Source organism: Grus americana, chromosome 1, assembly GCF_028858705.1.
Source record: "Grus americana isolate bGruAme1 chromosome 1, bGruAme1.mat, whole genome shotgun sequence".
Lineage (NCBI taxonomy): Eukaryota > Metazoa > Chordata > Aves > Gruiformes > Gruidae > Grus > Grus americana.
The window spans coordinates 194175777-194193227 of NC_072852.1; the positions used below are offsets into that span (position 1 = coordinate 194175777).

The 17451-nt window shown below is 41.4% G+C and overlaps 1 protein-coding gene across 1 annotated transcript; it reads right to left on the minus strand.

Moving 5' to 3' along the window:
* Positions 1–5605: 5605 nt before the first annotated feature.
* RFC3 (replication factor C subunit 3) lies at positions 5606–17219 on the minus strand. Its single transcript, XM_054804714.1, has 9 exons — positions 17038–17219; positions 15316–15453; positions 14059–14126; positions 11211–11308; positions 9491–9672; positions 9109–9245; positions 8880–8978; positions 8258–8327; positions 5606–6557 (listed from the first exon to the last, which is right to left on the minus strand). The coding sequence occupies exons 1-9, from the start codon at positions 17122–17124 to the stop codon at positions 6366–6368; spliced, it is 1071 nt and encodes a 356-aa protein (XP_054660689.1). The 5' UTR covers positions 17125–17219; the 3' UTR covers positions 5606–6365.
* Positions 17220–17451: the final 232 nt, after the last annotated feature.

Sequence of the window (17451 nt, forward strand, 5' to 3'; positions counted from 1 at the left end):
AGCTCAAGTGTGTAAAGGAAGGTTCCAATTAGAAATTTTTAGAAATTAGAAAATTAGGAAAATATTTTCCCTGTGAGGGCGGTGAAACAGACTACCCAGAGGGGTGGTGGATTCTCTGTCCTTGGAGCTACAGAAACCTCAACCATTGAGGGCTGAGCAACCTGGTGTGGCTGGACCTGCTGGGAGCAGAGGGCTGGACAAGATGACCTCCAGAGGTCCCTTCCAACCTAAAGCACCGGAGGCAGGAGCCAGACCTTGCCTTTCACAGGAGAGGTCACTGAAGAACTGTTATCCTGGGCAAGGCTTGCTGCCCACAAGACTGGAGGACAGGTACACGCTGGGGGCTGCGGGCAAAAAGGGGCAACTCTGGTGCCAGACTGGCAGAAAAGGAGGCGTAAGGAAGTTTGAGAGGAGGAGGATTTAAGATTGGTTGGGGGATTACAGCTATTGAATTTGGGGTGTCCTCATGGAAAACGGAGCTCTGGGATGCTAGGGAATAGAAGACAGCAGCTCTGGGTTGGGAAGCATCGACTGTGCCGGACAGGAGGACCTGGGCATTGGTGGCTGTAAAGCAGGGTGGTTTGATGGACACAGCACCTGGACCTTCAGGGAGGAGAAGTACTGGGGCTATGGGAAGATGTCATGTTTTAGGGCAGGGAAACATGTAGAAACTGCCTTTTCTTTTTGTGTTCTTGAGCATACGGTAGCCATAGACATGTCCTAGGACTCCTCCCCTCCTCAGTGCCTTCTCACGCACCAAACCAGGCCCTTTTTCTTGCTGTCTTTCTAGCCCATGAACCTTGGCTGCAGTGGACCACATCAGCGAAAGAGGTGCAGTTACCCCCTCCTGAGCCCTGCCAACCCCATGGGCTGCTGGGGAAGGCAGGTGAGCGAGCTGGATTTGAATTACCAATATTAGGCAGGAGCTAGTTCACTGACCACCATTTTCAGAAATTACAGTCAGTTTGCTCTTTTACTGCTATTTTAAGAGGTTCCAGCGTTCCCGTTTCCCTCAAATGCAGCTGTACAGACCACCGATTCAGCAAATCTTGCAGGGGTTTCAAATGACAGGTTGGGTGGGACAGGCAGGACACCATCAAACAGTTCAGCCACCAATACACAAGAGAAATTATTTCCATCATGGATGAGGCAGAATTTTAACAGCTATTTTTAACCTGTGACTTTCCTCCTAAACGCACTGCTAGGTAACAGTAAAATGCATTAATAACTACTGTTAAAATAAACCTATTAATTAGAAACCAAATGAATCACCCTAGTTTAAATCTCTTTAGATGGAGCCAGTGCAGAATCCAGGTCTCCCACTTCTGGCTGAGTGCTCCAGCTTTGCACTGCATAGCTCTACTCCACCCTTCGGAAAAGCATGACCCTTGCTCATCTCCTACAAGGGATATTTGTAGATCCCTACCTAGGTAGATGGGTCCCAAGCAGATAGGCATCTCCCCTGCAGCTGTCTTTCAAGTGTCTAAAGCCACCCCCCACCTTGTCTTCATGTTTCTGGTAGCTGACCACGTCTGCCTGTCTCCAGCCACTCTCAAACTGACTCTTGGCTGTTTCCACCCACCTTCATTCTTGGAAATTCAGATTTTCAACCTTCCTTGCAAACTAGGTGAGAAGGGGACCTGAAAAGGAGGAGAAATCTCAAGGGCAGTGCAGATGTGGTTTGAAGGGACCCTGAGCAGAAGGCAGCATGCACAAGGTGGAGCTAGGAACCTACACTCTAGCAGTTATCATGGCATGAAACTACTTTGGGAATAACACCAAAAGGTCTGTAGAAAAATAGTAGCAGTGATTGACTAATTTCTGTGAGGCAGTCCCTGAGAAAGAGTTAAAAGTAACTGCAGGACTTCCATGTGACTAAGAAGTTGTAATTTTGATTAAGAGCTGACTGTCACTTAATGGGCTATCAGGGACAAGTTTCTGCTAAAGTACCTCATTGTATCGATGGCAGAGGTTTCCCTTGACACAGCAAAACAGCCATTACTCCAAGCTGCAGGTTCTCCCATCTTGCCAAGCCACCCACAGGCATTGCTACAGGACCACGACTGATTTTGATGGAGCACTCTGGCGTGGCAGCGAGGACACCCCCAGCGCTGTGTTGCTGCAGGGAAGCAGAGGACAGCAATGCTGTTGCCCAGCATTTTAGATGACATCTTGTTCCTAAGACAGGCTCCGTGGTGAAAGGCTAACACCTACTCCATGTCTTAGGACAAGGCTGAAGATCAGCGCCAAGAAGGTGCCAGGACAGAGGTGGTGATGAGTACCCCAGCACCTCTGCTAGAAAAGCAGATGGAGCAGTGGTGTCAGTGGTGAAGTTACGTGCTTCAGGCTCCTTCTGCTTGTTTGATCTTGTGTCTCACTCCTGTTTAAGAGATGCCAAACCCATCCCCACTGAAATGCCACCTAACACTCAAATGATTGGGACAATATTTACTAGCTCAGGGACTGCTGAAATAGAGTACACAATTTCTTCCAGAAGTTCAGCACACAGACTGTACACAACTGTAGAAGAAAATCTGTTACGGGAATGTTTAACTGCCAATAGGCTCATTTTTAAGACAAGCAAAGCAACTACTGCTTTTAAAACAAAACAAAACAAAACAAAACAAACAAAACCAAACAAAACTGGGTTAGGTCCCAGTTGTCCTAGTTAATTTGGACAGAAAATAACTTCAATTTTGATGACAAAGAAAATTCTGAGTCAATTCCTCAACATATTGAAGTTAATGGCAAACTCTTTTCATCTTGGTCATTTTGGATGTGCAGCTAATTCCTGACATCCAACTTGCACAACGTACTACTGATTAGCCTGCAGGGCACATTCGACAATAGAGATTAATTTCTTTTGCATGCTTACGTATTTACGTTCCTTCCCTCCCTATGAAAAATAAAGATCCAAGAGAAGTATGTCAGCCTTCAAGAACAAGAAGCAAATTTCACTGACACGTTAAGACAACTTTTGTTTAGCTGACTACAACTCTGGGTTTTGGGTTGAGTCATTGATTGAAATCCAGCACAACAAATTCTTACAGCACTAATTGTTAGTGCAGGCATAAAACGTTAAGTAAGAAGGATTAAAGGCTCCTCAGGCATACCAGAGCTCTTTCCAACAAGACAAATTACAGCTATTATTTTATATCAGTGAACTGTAATAATCTTGGATTCCCTGCACTGGAAGGAAAATTTGTGATAATGAACTCTTATCTACCTTACCTTATAGTCTGCAATAATCAGGGTACTAGAGAAGGGGACATTCCTCACGTCAGCTTTGCTCATATGAATTTATTTAACAAAATAAATTTTAAAAATCAGTTTTTCAATCAGATTATGTTTATTACGATTAATGCTTAAGAAGAGTGGTTTACAATGGATGTTTAAAAATAATGTGATTCTAGAAATAACGTTTCCCACAGGAGTTAACACTTGGACTTCAAAAGCAGGGAATAAAGTGTGAATGCATGACTTGCCCTTTGCACAGCTGATCTTTGCAGAGCAGAGAAAGTTTTAACTAAAGTAGTTGCTATCTTTAGTTTCTTGGTCATTTTTTAAAAAAATCGTTTCACCTCTGGCTTTCTGTGCTAGCATGAAGCTGACTCCTCTGCAACCTCTTAGACTTCTTCAGTGCTTAAGCCCCACCTGGGTGGGAGCAGCTTGGAGTTTTCATTTGGAACTAGCAGAAGGTGACGCTGGATGAAAGCAAGGGTAATCCTCTCAGCATGCGATTCAGAAGCAATTCTAAGCAGGTCTCAAAAGATGAAATCAGCTGAAGAAATGGATCATCTAGAGGTGGGTCCTGTGCTATTCAGTGTTTAAAAGTCTGCCTCTCCCACTTGAGCTGTGAAGCAGGTGCACAGTGCTCCGCATAGGTCCCGCACAGCGCTGTCACTGGGCTGTGCGCGTACAGGCTGCGGAGGCAGCCGTGCCTGCTGTGGGAGATGCTTGCTTATCCAGCAAAGGTTCTGCTCTTCTGGGAGAAGGGTTACATGGTAGCCTCAGGAGGGGAAAAACGGCAGAAAACTTTGTTGTTTCTGACAGCCATCCGCTCATACACTCCCATCAGCCCCATTCGTCAGTGGGCAGCACGTGGGATGGGGTTACTGGTCCCTGCTTCCTGCAGCGCAGCCCAGCTTGGTTCTGCACCACGTTGCCTCTACGCAAGCGCCACAGCTACCTAAGAGGGAGGGGAAGCAGCACCTGAGGCGGCTAGTAGCCTCTTAACATGTTCCCAAAGAAAGCACACCACTTACTGATCATTATCATAGAATCTGTTAAGTTGAAAGGGACCCATAAGGGACATCGAGTTCAACTCCCCGCTCCTCACAGGACTACCTAAAACTGAACTATATGACTAAGAGCATCATCCAGATGCTCCTTGAACTCCAACAGGCTTGGTGCCATGACCACTGCCCTGGCAAGCCTGTTACGGATAGTAAGGCAAAATTGCTTTACAAATTACCATAGGAAGGAAAAAAGCCCATGCACAGAGACTTATGAGGTACTGTGCCCATGTGTTTAATTTTGTGTGTTCTAGACTGTGGAAGACAGAGGCAGAGCAGATCAGCAGGGGTTTGTTTTTTTTTTTGAGGGGGGCATGGAGAGCATTTCATCATCTTTGGAACTCACAATGTTGTTTCATCACATGCTATACTGGTAGTAGGCAAACGGTAAATTTTGTTTAGCTTTTAAAAACTGGTAAGACTAGGCTCCTGAAAGGGGGGGGGGGGGGCGGGGGAGGCAACTCGTACACACAATAATTATACCCCCTCTACCACTCTTGTGCTTATCTCTGTAATGGATTTAAATACTCGTTTCCACTATCACTAATTTAATGGTTTTCTAGGATCTGACAGCTTAGACACTCACACCTTGTCAAGCCACCAGTGCTGTGGATTTGGGTAACGTGAACAGATGGAAGAAAAAAGAAAATCCATCTTCTAGGCTTCTTCAGTTTTAAGGAGACCACTTGGGCATGAAGCAGGCCAGCACCATCTCCCTGAGAATGAATCTGAAGGCAAGCTGCGCATTAACACCACACATGGTGGCCAAGATCCTGAGAGCAGCAGCAGCAACACTCCCTCTTCAAGGATTAATGCTGCCCTTTGTAAATTGTCAAGGGGATGAGAGTTAATAAGCAGTGAGATTCTTTATCAGTTATTAGAGGGAAGGCCCTAGCTTCTAAAAAACTGCCATTATGCATAACCAGCTCTGACACAAAAATCCCCAAATACTAAACCTTTCTCCACCAAAAAAAAAAAAGGTGAGAAACGGTATTTAATTCACTTTATCTTTAAACACTATCTAGTAATAGCCTAAATTAGCAGAGTGAAATAAGAAAGGGCATGAATTCAGTCACTTTTAGGGTACCATAGTACATAGGCATAACACGTGAAAGACTTGCAGCATGAAGTGGCATAGGTCATGGTGGTTGGGTTTTTTAATGATTTCATGCTGGTTGATTTTAGTTGTTGTTTTTGTTGGGGGTTGTTTTAAAAACTTCAGTGGCTACCTTTAGCCTTACAAGAGAGTGGGTATATCCTACCTTTCTGACAATCTACATCAAAGCAAATGAACGCACATACCTAGGTAGTCACAGACAGTGTAAAACACTAATTCAGCATTTCATTTATTGTTCATTATTTTTTACAATTTATTTTGCCATTTTAAAAACATCACATCATTTTAAGAAGTGAAATAATATTTGTTAAAAGTTGAAACCTTACCCTGGGTTAAACCACAGTCAAAGGAATAATCTTTACCTGAACAGCATTATGTATGTTGAAAGCATCAGCCAGTAAGTGGCCTTGCTTCATATATTCCTTCTAAACAAAATGTAAATCAGTTTGACAACATGTAACAAGCAACACAAAAGCATTGCTCATCCACAATTTCAATGTGACTGCTTACAAACAAGACTCAAAAACCATTCTGTGTCAGTACAGCACAGAAAATAGTGTGGCTAAAAATAAAAGAAGCCAGACAAACAGTGAGATAATACAAATCAGTAGGCAGAACATACACGCTCCAACTGGAACGTACCACAACATGGAAAAACCATCTTTTGCTTACAGCCTTGCCCAGGAACAATCAGAAAGTGAGCATGCAGCATCCACGTTCTCTCTTCTGAAAGTATTTCATATGGATTGAAAGATGGATTTGTGGCTGTCAAACAATCCATCTGGTTTCTAAAACTGAACAAACACTGTTTAGTTCACTGTGTTCAAAGGCAAAAATAAAATATTTGCCTCTGAACTAGACCCACATGCAATCAAGTATGGACAAGCAGACAATGTCTGCAACATTATTGGCAGCATGATACAACATTCTATGTACGACTTTGGGCATCAGAGTCAGAACATCATGTCATCTAGTCCATCCTCCATAAACTTCTTGTAAATTGCCATAAACTTTGCTACAAATGCTTCCAGGTGATAAATGGCTTTGCTGCCCAGTTGCAGGCGGTGTTCATAAAAGGCTGCCATCTGTGCAACTTCTCCTTTCAGTTGTCCATCACAGTTATTTAGAAGTTCTGTCAGGAGGCCCTAAAACAGGAAAAAACCAGAACAGTATTTGAAAAATTATATATTTTTTGTTAAGAGGATAACTTCGTTCCTCTGAAAACAGCCAAGCTATGACCAATAGTTCACTCATGAATCCAACAGAAAAGACATTCAAGAATCATTACACCACCTATTTGACAGAGCTAGATTCATGGAACCATGTCTCTTCAGAACTTTCTTTCAAGATAAATTCCTCATGTCAAAACAGATGTTACCTAATGTGTTCTTAGATGGAAAAAATCATGTATTGAAACTACTTATACCTTAATAAAGAAAATAAATGACCCTTATCTCCAAATACTATAACCTCTGTTGCATGCAGGCACAAGGCCCTAGGGAGAATTTTTACCAAGACAGGAAGTAAGTGATTTCAATACACTCGCTATCTCAACAGCGTCGAGCACAAAGACAAACAACATTAATAAATAACAAGGAAACGGCTTATTTAAATTTTAAGTATATGTGTTTATATTTACATACATATGTATGTGTAGACAGACACAGATACTTTACAACAATATTTGAGTCATCACAAGAAAACCAAAAATGCATTCTTTTAGATCAGGGACAGCAATAAAATAATTGCAAATCCTTCTCTATTGAAGTGGTTAGGTTTAAGTGAGAAGTATCTCTAGATGATTTCAAGTTTATGAAGAGGGAATGGGTAGAGAACATCCACCTTTGGCCTGACAACAGTCCTCAAACAGGGCCATGCAGGATTCAAAAACCTACCATAAGAAAGGAAAGTTAAAAAAACATCTAACTACCAAAACTGTCAGTAAGCAGAAATCAGTTAATGTGAAAAGAAATTCATTATCTTGTAATTATGCCTGATGGTAAAGTCCATGGCGGTTTAAGTTGCAAACATTAGCTTTAATCTTTGTTCTGCTCTAGCTGTCTTCAGCATCCTTTTATCTTGCCTAAAATAAAAACGTGCACGTCCCATTTGTTTTATTTCTCCAAGATGACTTCTTGTTTTGAAGAGACCTGCTGGTCTAGCATCTTTCAGCAAACCTCTCTACTAGGACATAGCAAATACTGAACTTATAACAACAAAACTTCTACAAAAGAAAACAAACCATATCAAAATTAGTCCATAAAAAATGTCTATGTCTCAATACAGAAACTGGCCTGAGAAGCCTTCAGGGGGACAAAGCATGTCCTCCTTTGTTTTTACTCAGCTACAATGCTGCTGTTGTGTTACACAGAACAAGTTTTAGTAAATCATTCAACAGAGGTGTGAACAAGGAAGCCTGCAACAAAAATAAACTAGATAATTACATTTTTCCAAATTCCAGAACAGAATCTTCCTGCCCTCAAAATCTACACAACTCAAAACCATCATGCCTAAATATATTTGGGCATGAACCTAACTAAACAGTCTAGTATATTGACTAGTATACTGAGGATCAAGAGAAGTGAATGCGATGTATCAGTGTTTGGAAGAACAAGGTCTTTACTGCTTCAGAGCAATAATCTGGACTACTTGGGTTACTCTAGTGGAAAGAAACACAAGAGAAAAGTATCTTTTGGTCACCCACATCTATTTGGAAAGGATATAGCTTTTCATCAATATTTGCATAATTTGCTATGTTTTGGTGGATTTTTTTTTTTAAATTCAAATTGGAGACTGTCATAGCATTAATACTTATAACAGATTAAGAGCTAGGTAGGTGAATTACCTTCATTATAATCTCAGGAGGGATGCAGTGTGTCAGGAGCTCATAAAGCCGTCCACGGACCTCTAAAAGCCTGTTGGAAAGACACCACAAAACATCAGAAGTATGTCCCCAAAGCATACTAATGTGTTTTCACAGGCTGTACATATATGACACTGAGATGGATAAAGGGAGCATCTCCTAATGTGCTTTAAAAAAGTGATGTCTCATTTCCAGTTCTTTTACAAAGGTCTGTTACACTAGTGAAACAGAAGCCTTAAATAAAACAGAAAAAATCCCAAACAAACAAAAAACCCCGAAGAAAAACACATACACCTCCCCCCTCAAAAAAAAAAAAAAAAAAGAGACAACAGCACAACGTGCAACTAAGCTTATGCTCAGTTTTGATTACAAAGCTTCAACAGAGAAAACCAACGATTGTTTTAGTTCCTGAAGCTCATTATTCAGCCTCCTTTGGTAATTTTAAAGCTCACTTCCTCTGGCTGCAAAGTACCAGCTCCAGTAGAAATGCCAGAAAGTAACATGTAAGTAAAGATGCCACATTTTTAAAAATATAAGCTTTTTTTTAGGTTCAAGAATACACCAAAAATATAATTTATAGCTGCAAGGAAGTACATTCACCTACCTTTGTGGTGTCTGTTGACCGACAATAGCATTTGCTGTTTCTCTCAAATAAACTTCCCAGTCCATCTCAGGAATGTCTTGATCAGCAGTAAAAGGATACCTACAGAAGAATAATATTTTTAAAAAATTAAAATCAAAGCAAACTGTCACCTATTCTAACAAGGCCTCAGAAGTAAGTTCATTTATGTGTCTAAGAGTATAATTTACATTAATTTTTAGCAGTGACTTACTGTTGTACTCTGCAGGACTCACACATAAGTAGTGCTTTCCGAAGATTCCTGCCAGATTTCTCTGCAAGCCTCTGAGCCAGTTCCTGCGGAAGAGTCAGGCCTTCTTTCTTACACACACTGGACAAGACATGGCAGATCTAGATGGGAAAGAGATAGCAGGGAGCGCAACATTTAACAAACAGTTTAGCACCTACAGATTCTCCTGCCTGAAACACTTCTGGATCAGACAGAGACCAGTATTTCATAAGACATATTTGACAAGTCACCCACCACAAAGGAAAACTAGGTCACTTTGTGGAAGCCAAGTTCTGCTGTGGACTTATGAAATATTAATCTATTAAGAACTTTTAAATAACTTCTTTTTGCTTCTGTTTCAACATACATCTTCAATGCTGGGAGCAGGCACTCGTACAGCCAGGCATCTGCTTTGAATAGGTCCTATAATTTTTGACATGGAGTTGCAGCACAGGATCAACCTGCAGGTCGCCATGTACTTCTCCATTGTTCGTCGCAAAGCATGCTGAGCGTCTTTAGTGAGTTTGTCGACTTCTGTTAACAGTACCACTGAAAAGGTATTAAAAATAGGGGATTTTTTTATTAATATCAAATATTTCTAAGCAAATGAGTACTTTGACATACAAGCAACAATACCAAAATAAATGACACAAGCAGAAAAAGGCAGCATGGTTCCACAAGCCGGAAAATAAAGATTAAGACAACCTGCGTGCCTTTTGACTGTATAATCTTCTGCTCCTTCACACCCTGTATTTATGTCCTAGAACATCAATTTCTTCATAGCAGGGCCTGCAACACTTCAGTGCCAAGAAATAATCCTGGTAGGTGTAGAAGCTTTCACTTTGATTATTAGTACAGTAATTTTTAAAGGAATTTTTAAGTAAGAAATGCAAAAGAATTTATGGCATAAGGACGTATCAAAAAGTACAGATTCATTGAAGACTCCCCTCAAAACATTTTATATTTAAAAGCCAATGTCTTAGCTTAACAAAGGAGTAGTAGAAAGCTGCCTTGTTATTGTAGCTGCAGTGCCTTTCCATGGTCTTTTATTTAAAAGGAAAAAAAAAAGAAAAACATGTTTCAAAAATGCTTCAGAACAGTCAGGAGACACCTAATATGAAGCAGTTAACCTGACCAGCTACCTTCTGCAGGTTCCTCCATAGGCAACTCATTTCAGTACTCTGAATGGTGCAGGGAAACAGCCTGGAGGAACAAGTCAGTCCATTACTTTTCTCCCATTTCTCTCCTGGTTATATATGCAGCCTAAGGAGACCAGCCAGCTTACTGGATACTTTGAGGTGCATGGTATGACTGCTGTAAGGATATACACATCAATAACTGCCAGAGCCAATCAGTGTCTAGCAGCTTAGGTGAAATATAGTATTTCCTGAGAACAGTGAGGAAAATGAGACAAAGTACTAAATTCATGACCACCTGCAACTAATTTCTGCTCTACTGTATCTGTCAAGATTTCCTCTCTCCTTCAATCTCTCATTATATAGTTCTGATCTTGCTTTCAATTTAGTCATGGGGAGGAAAAATAAGCCAGTTGTAGCAACACATGTCTTAGAGAACTCAGCGAAAGCCTTCTGCATTTTCTTACCCAGTGTCCTTCCGTACACTACGGATAAAATGCTTCTAAACTTTCTGCCTAAGATAGCTCATCCCCCAAAACACTACAAATAAGCAGCCAACACCTAACTTACACAGCATCATTTGCCATAAGGTTATCCTGCTCCTCAACTCAATATTAAGCCTCAGTAGTTCCTAACTACTACTGTAGATGGTTAAACAACGTTACAATGCATTTCAATGGCAGACTTGGGAAAAAGACAGCAGGAATCCTAGCTCCCTCTGCCCAGCCACAGTCATTCGACTACATCCTGTCCTCCTACAAAACCAACACAAGAGACAACCTCATACCAAGTATTTAACCACTCAAGATATTTCCACAGTGGAAGAAAAGTGGGAGGTTAGTTTGGGAAAGGTTCATGTGTGCTCTCATGCAATATATAGGTACGAACAAAACAGTCAGTCGAAATCTCTGAAAAACAAGTTTAGAAAGTACTTTGACTGGTTTTACTCACCTTTAAAATCTCGTTGAGTACTTGTCTCAAGCTGTTGGGATTGTGCTACTGTCTTCAAGAGTTCCTGAATTACCACACGGTCATTGTTTCCTGCATCACTGTACCAGGAGTTTGAATAAAACTTGATTTAAAACAACTTTATGCCGCATATAAAATACAACCTCCTAAGCAGCCTCTTGGTCAACTGACTAAACAAGAATGCCAAAAGAATTCAGAAACTGTTGAGGTTAGAATTAAGCTCAATACAAATACCTTGTTGAAAGTTACCTTCCCAATAATAAAAACAAACCAAAGCTTATGCAGGCACAGCTGGATTAGTAGCACTGTATTGGGAAGCAGTAAAACTGTTGTCAAATGTGTTATTAACTCCTTGAATTAGAACTTACTTTTCCGGTATGAGAAATCTAAACTTTTGTTACTTGTGATTTGGGCAAAGACATGCAATGTGAACATTTTTACCCATTACAGGAAGAAAAATAATAGGAACACCTGACTTCAAGGACTGATGTAAATGCATAGGGTTTTTTCCCCCTGAAAATTAGTTGTCATGCTACGAACAACCTATACGCTTAAACTTGAATGGCAGACACAGTAAAGTTAAAGAGTTAGTAATAAAAGATTGATACTCAGATACTATTACAGCACAATTTGTTAACATTTTCCTGCTTAGAAGGCAACAAAACGTGGGGAAATACTAGATTTCCTTCCTGCTGCTTCTCCTTACTATCCCCTAGAGTGGCACTGCACAGCTTTCTCAGTCCCCAGGTTAGTAGCTCAGCTAGCTTGACTCAGATTTGACAACCACTGGTGACTGACTTGCAAACTAGATTACTGAAAAAACAAGGAAAAAGAGGGGGAAAACCCCACACTTTAGCATCCCCAGACTACTGCCTTCACAGAGGCAGCAGTAGCTCTGCAATATTTCCCTGGCAAGCAAATGAAAAAGGCATTTGTCTGTCCTGTTCTAGTCACCACTCAACCAGACCTCCTGCATTCTTGCCAAGGAGGCAGCAGCAGAATGTACAGAAGCATACTGGCTCAACAGTTCACAATCTGCTGAAAAGGCTACGCTGACTTTGACTGCAGAGATCTGTCCTTCGACAAGGGAGCTGACCTGTGATCACAGCACAAAAAAAAGCAAAACAAAATGAGTTGGTTCTATTTATGAGCTAGGACAGTTTTTGGAAATTGAAAGCGATTAAAATAGCTTCCTAACGTTTAAAGATAAATTATTCTCTGGAGTAACAGAGAACCCAGAGTTATAATTTCATGGAGAAAAATCATCCTTGATATTATGTGATCACACCAAACATTCCAGGAAAACAATGAACAAAGGCAGTTACCACACAAATACTTAATTTTTGTTGTTCCTTATTCTTTCATTGCCCACTTACAAAAGAACCCATTTCAAAGCATCTACCCAAGCTAGTCAAGTGACCAGCAGACAACACTTTGGAATTCAGACAATATCCTCCTTTTGGAGGAAAAAGAACAGCTCTAATAAAATTCCATAATAAATTCAATGTCTGCAGAGTCCTTCCCAGAAGTTAATTTCCTTTCTCTGGTAGCCATTTATCATGCTCCATGTTACTCAAGATGCACAACATGATTTCACACAGTACTGTAATTCAATCAAACTTCACAGACTATAGCACAGCACATGCAGGTTCACTGTCTGGTCAGACATAAACTTGACAATTGCTTGATCACTTTGAATCAATATATTGATCAATATATTAAGTCATGATCAAAACTCAGCACTACTATTATATACAATAACCAATACAGCAGTTCTACATTTTCAGGATTTTTAAATGCAATTATTTTATAAGTTTCAAGCTAAAAGTACTCTATGTAGAGTAATAGAAGTATTAGTAGTATTAGGTTATCACAGCAGAAGACTGAATGGTCAGACATTTTATATGACCAAAATGACATATTCAAACAGTTAATTACCAATAAAAGTCTAAGCTTTAATTATTTGGGTCTGTATTAGAATTCCAGCAGATATTCACTAATCAATACACAGAGATTAGCTGCAAAACAAGGTTTTGAAGGAGACACGGTACATGAGAATAGCTTCTAAAATGCAGAGCAACATGAGAAAGGTTTAGCAATACGCACAAAGCTAAAAGTTACTTCAGGATACACATTCTCTCATAAGTACAACCCAGACAAAAAAGCCAACATAACCAAAGCCTCCCAGTGCACAATGACATTTACTCTCATGTGATTTAAAGCAACATTAAACGGTTTCAGGTAAATACAAATATTTACTTTGGGTCAGTGAACTATCACCAGCAATTTCACAATTGTCAAAGACAACATACAGAACACCATTATAGCTTCTGTCATTTAAATCAACACCTGACCTCGCTCATGACAGGATTCCCAGTATTTTGTGATGGTGTTTTTTCCAGTGCTCTGAACTCTTTATTTTAAGAGTTACTAGATAAACCTTGCTTACTTTCAAATCACTTTACTTTTGTATTTGCGAGAGAACAATATGGGGGTGTCGGTTCAAATAAAAGTTCTCAATTTCAACCTAAATGGTTAAACCTATGAATCCAGAATTGTTTGTTACCCAGTACTCAACATCAGCATGCTTATGTGGCTAGTTATGCAGAACATTACTGTCTTTAGTATACAGCCATCCAAACTTTGTTCATTTAGAGCTGTTCAATTAAAAATCCTTTCCATGCTCCCATTTGCAGTCCAAACACATAAACCGTTATCTAATTTGCTCAGGCAATAAATTGGGCAATCAGGCCCTTATATACCCAGATTGAAACCACTTGCAGTATTAACAGCTTATATTTGAAGTGGGACATTTTTACTGTACACTTACCTTGGATTAACTTCAAGGTGATAATTACTTGCAATGGTGCTAATTTCAATTTTCTTTTTAGAAGGTGCCTATGTAGAAAGTAAGCATATTATGTTTCAGAAAGAGTGTTCTAAAAATCTGATGCATGAATTTGTCTTACAGATTACAACTGTCTAGGTCATAGGCAAACTAAAAGTCTGAGATCAAAGAACTGCCGAGACACTAGATTTACACATCTCCTATCCCCCCATCCCCATCCCCAAAGGAGAAAAGGGGTACTGACACATCATCAAGCCGGTAGAATAATAACAGTAATGATTATTATAGCAACACATAGTAAGTATTACTGCATACTCCAGTTACTGAGTTTCCTAACAAGAAATCTTATTATTAGAATCAGCAGTTCAAAATAAGTGATAACTTGTCCCTCCAAAGAAAAATTTTGGAGGGAAAAATCTGTGGACGAGCCTGAAGAGGCTGTTCACTTCTCTTGGCAAAGGATTTCAAGTCTATACTTGGTTTAAAGAAAACACTAGTATTTATATCACCATTGAATGTGGGTCTGAACAGTTACAGGTACCCTATTATTTCTACCATCCAGTCCAAGTATTATACTTGTTCCACTACTGAGAATTAAAAAGCAAGCATAAAATAACCTACTTATCAATAAAGGTTGATAAACCCTTGCTGCTTAAGAAATCCACAACAAGGATTTTGAATGGATATTATAACCTTTTAATAATAATCAATCAAATGTCTAAGACCAAGGTAGATATAATTTAATTTTTTTTTTTTCCTGAACTGGTCATTATAGGAATAAGAAAACAGGTTAGAACTTGCATATATGAGAAGAGCAGTGCTAATCATTTAAAAAATAAGCATTACTTTTACAGACAAATTAAATTCTATATATCTAATTGAGAGCTAGTCTATTACAACACATGCTATTGTCCAAACTGATCGGGGCGGGGGGGGGGAGGGGGGAACTACCCCCCCCCCACAAAACACCAAACATAAAAACCATCCAATAACCACAGAAAACAACAAAAAAATATCCCACATCCTCTCACTCTGAAGACCTAAAGAACAAGAATATCTGGCAAAAGCATTTGTTTCAGTAACCAAAGTAGTCTGATTAATTATGTAAGAGAGCTTGAAGATACTGAGTGGAAAAAAAAATTTAAAAACTCAAATAGAAAGGCCTCACAGCAGAAATATATCAGTATATATAAAATCAACATTACTTTGCAGCAGATGGGAGATTTCAGGTTTTTTTACCGTTATACTCTGATGCTCAATCCTCAGTTTTTCCACTCCTGCACCATACAATTCCCTTAACAAACACATTATTCTCGTCTTTTTTCCAGCTCCTGATGGTCCATACACCAACAGATGAGGGAAGTCACCACACTGAACCTGAACACGAAACAACAAGATGAGTTAGATATAAAGGAAAATATTATTGTTGTAAGAGAGTATTTGGCCTACTCTTGCCCAAGTTTACATGAAATGACTTTTCCAGATGCAGCTCAGTCACAACATAGTACCTAGAATTAGAACTGCTGTATTGCTTTCCTGCAGCGATATTTCCTACAGAACATCATACTTTTTCCAAAGACCATATGTAACTTATTTAACTCCAAACACCTCACTGCTCAAACAAAAAAACAACAAAAAACACCAAACAACCAAAGCATCACCTCAGCATTTAAATACTTTCCAGGGTTTCTAGAGTGACAGCTACAAAAAACCCACACACAGTAAAAAAAAAATACTAAAAACAAAGTTTAAAGCAAATATATATATGCATACACATACACGCACACATATACATGTAAGTACTTTGTTATTTCATTTGCAAGCCTTGAATCTGGGCAAACAAGCAATAGACAGTCTGTATTTAAATGAAGTTAGGAGTTTGTTTCTTGAAAAACTAAAAAGCATGACCTGGAAAACATCCACAGAATCACAGAATGATAGGGGTTGGAAGGGACCTCTGGAGATCATCTAGACCAACCCCCCTGCTAAAGCAGGTTGCACAGGATTGCATCCAGGCAGGTTTTCAGTATCTCTGGAGAAGGAGACCCCACAACCTCTCTGGGCAGCCTGTCCCAGTGCTCGGTCACCCTCACAGTGAAGAGGTTTTTCCTCATATTCAGGTGGAACTCCGAACTCCCTGTGTTCCAGTTTGTGCCTGTTGCCCCTTGTCCTGTCACTGGGCACCACTGAAGAGAGTCTGGCCCCATCCTCTTGACATCTGCCCTTTAGATATTTATAAGCATTGATGAGCTCCCCTCTCAGTCTTCTCCAGGCTACACAGCCCCAGCTCTCTCAGCCTTTCCTCATACGAGAGATGCTCCAGTCCCCTCATCATCCTCATAGCCCTCCAACCAAACTTCAGTCAGAACTAACATTAGATATAACAGTCACAGGGAAACACTAACAGTGAATCAGTCTAGTGAAGAAAAGTCAGAATATCACTGGGGGGGCGAAGAGGAAACCTTTAACATCCAAGCAATTACATAGTCTTGACTTCTACTCCAGCTAACTTTAAGGAAACAAGGTAAGCCGTACTCTCATGGATACTGATCATTCTCAGCTAAAACCAGCAGCAAGCACAGACACACATCACTCCTGAAGAAGTCAAGCCACTAATTTCCTCGCAGACCCTTCCTGAGTGTAAAGGCCATGCTCCCAGCGGGGCACGCTGCCAGCGGCCCAGTTTCCCACCAGCACCGCTCGGCGGGGAAGCTCCTCCGAAGACCAGGCCCTGCACCGAGGGAAAGCTCCCCGTCCCCACCCTGCAGAGCCGCAGGAGCAGCCTTACGGGCCGCGGAATCCCGACTCCTAGAGGATTCCCGCTGCAGGGAGGAGAAGGGCCCGGTGGCGGGCTCCCCTCAGTCGGCACCCGCCGCCACGGCTGGAGGCCGCGACGGCACCGGGCAGAGCCCGCTGGGGAGGCCGCCGAGCGCCGCACGACGGGCCCGGGCGCCCCCTCACCAGGTTGCGGAGCTGCGCCGCCTGCTCGCGGTGGTAGTCCAGCCTGCCGAGGGACCCGGGCCGGTACTTGTCTGCCCACAGGCTCATGGCGGTTGAAAAGCGCGCGCCGCCCGCCGCAACCCCAGCGCGCGCGCAGCCGCGGCCAGCAGCAGCGGGAGGAGCAGCCGATACGGCGGCCGCTGAGGGACAAGCTGCAGCGGCGTACGGGGAAGGAGCGGAAGCGCGTTGCTGCCCCGCCCCCACGGTTTCCCGTGTGAAGCCCGGCGGCCGCGCCTCCGCCCGGCCGGGCCCGGCCTGCGTTAGGATGGGGGTGTTTCTTCCTCCCAAATGACAGTTTTCCCACTGTGCCCTGTCAGGTTTTATGCGTGATGTTGCAAAGCTCGTGGTCCCGGGGGCAGCCGCTGCCGCTGCAGT

What these genes read in the sequence shown, in the direction of transcription:
- RFC3 (XM_054804714.1), bottom strand. Translation starts at nt 17,124, where the DNA reads ATGAGCCTGTGGGCAGACAAGTACCGGCCCGGGTCCCTCGGCAGGCTG. An exon ending in TACTCAACGAGATTTTAAAG is followed by an intron (nt 9,673 to 11,210) that starts GTGAGTAAAACC and finishes ATACCTTTTCAG; the next exon opens with TGGTACTGTTAACAGAAGTC. An exon ending in CTGCTCCCAGCATTGAAGAT is followed by an intron (nt 9,246 to 9,490) that starts GTATGTTGAAAC and finishes TTTCCCATCTAG; the next exon opens with ATCTGCCATGTCTTGTCCAG.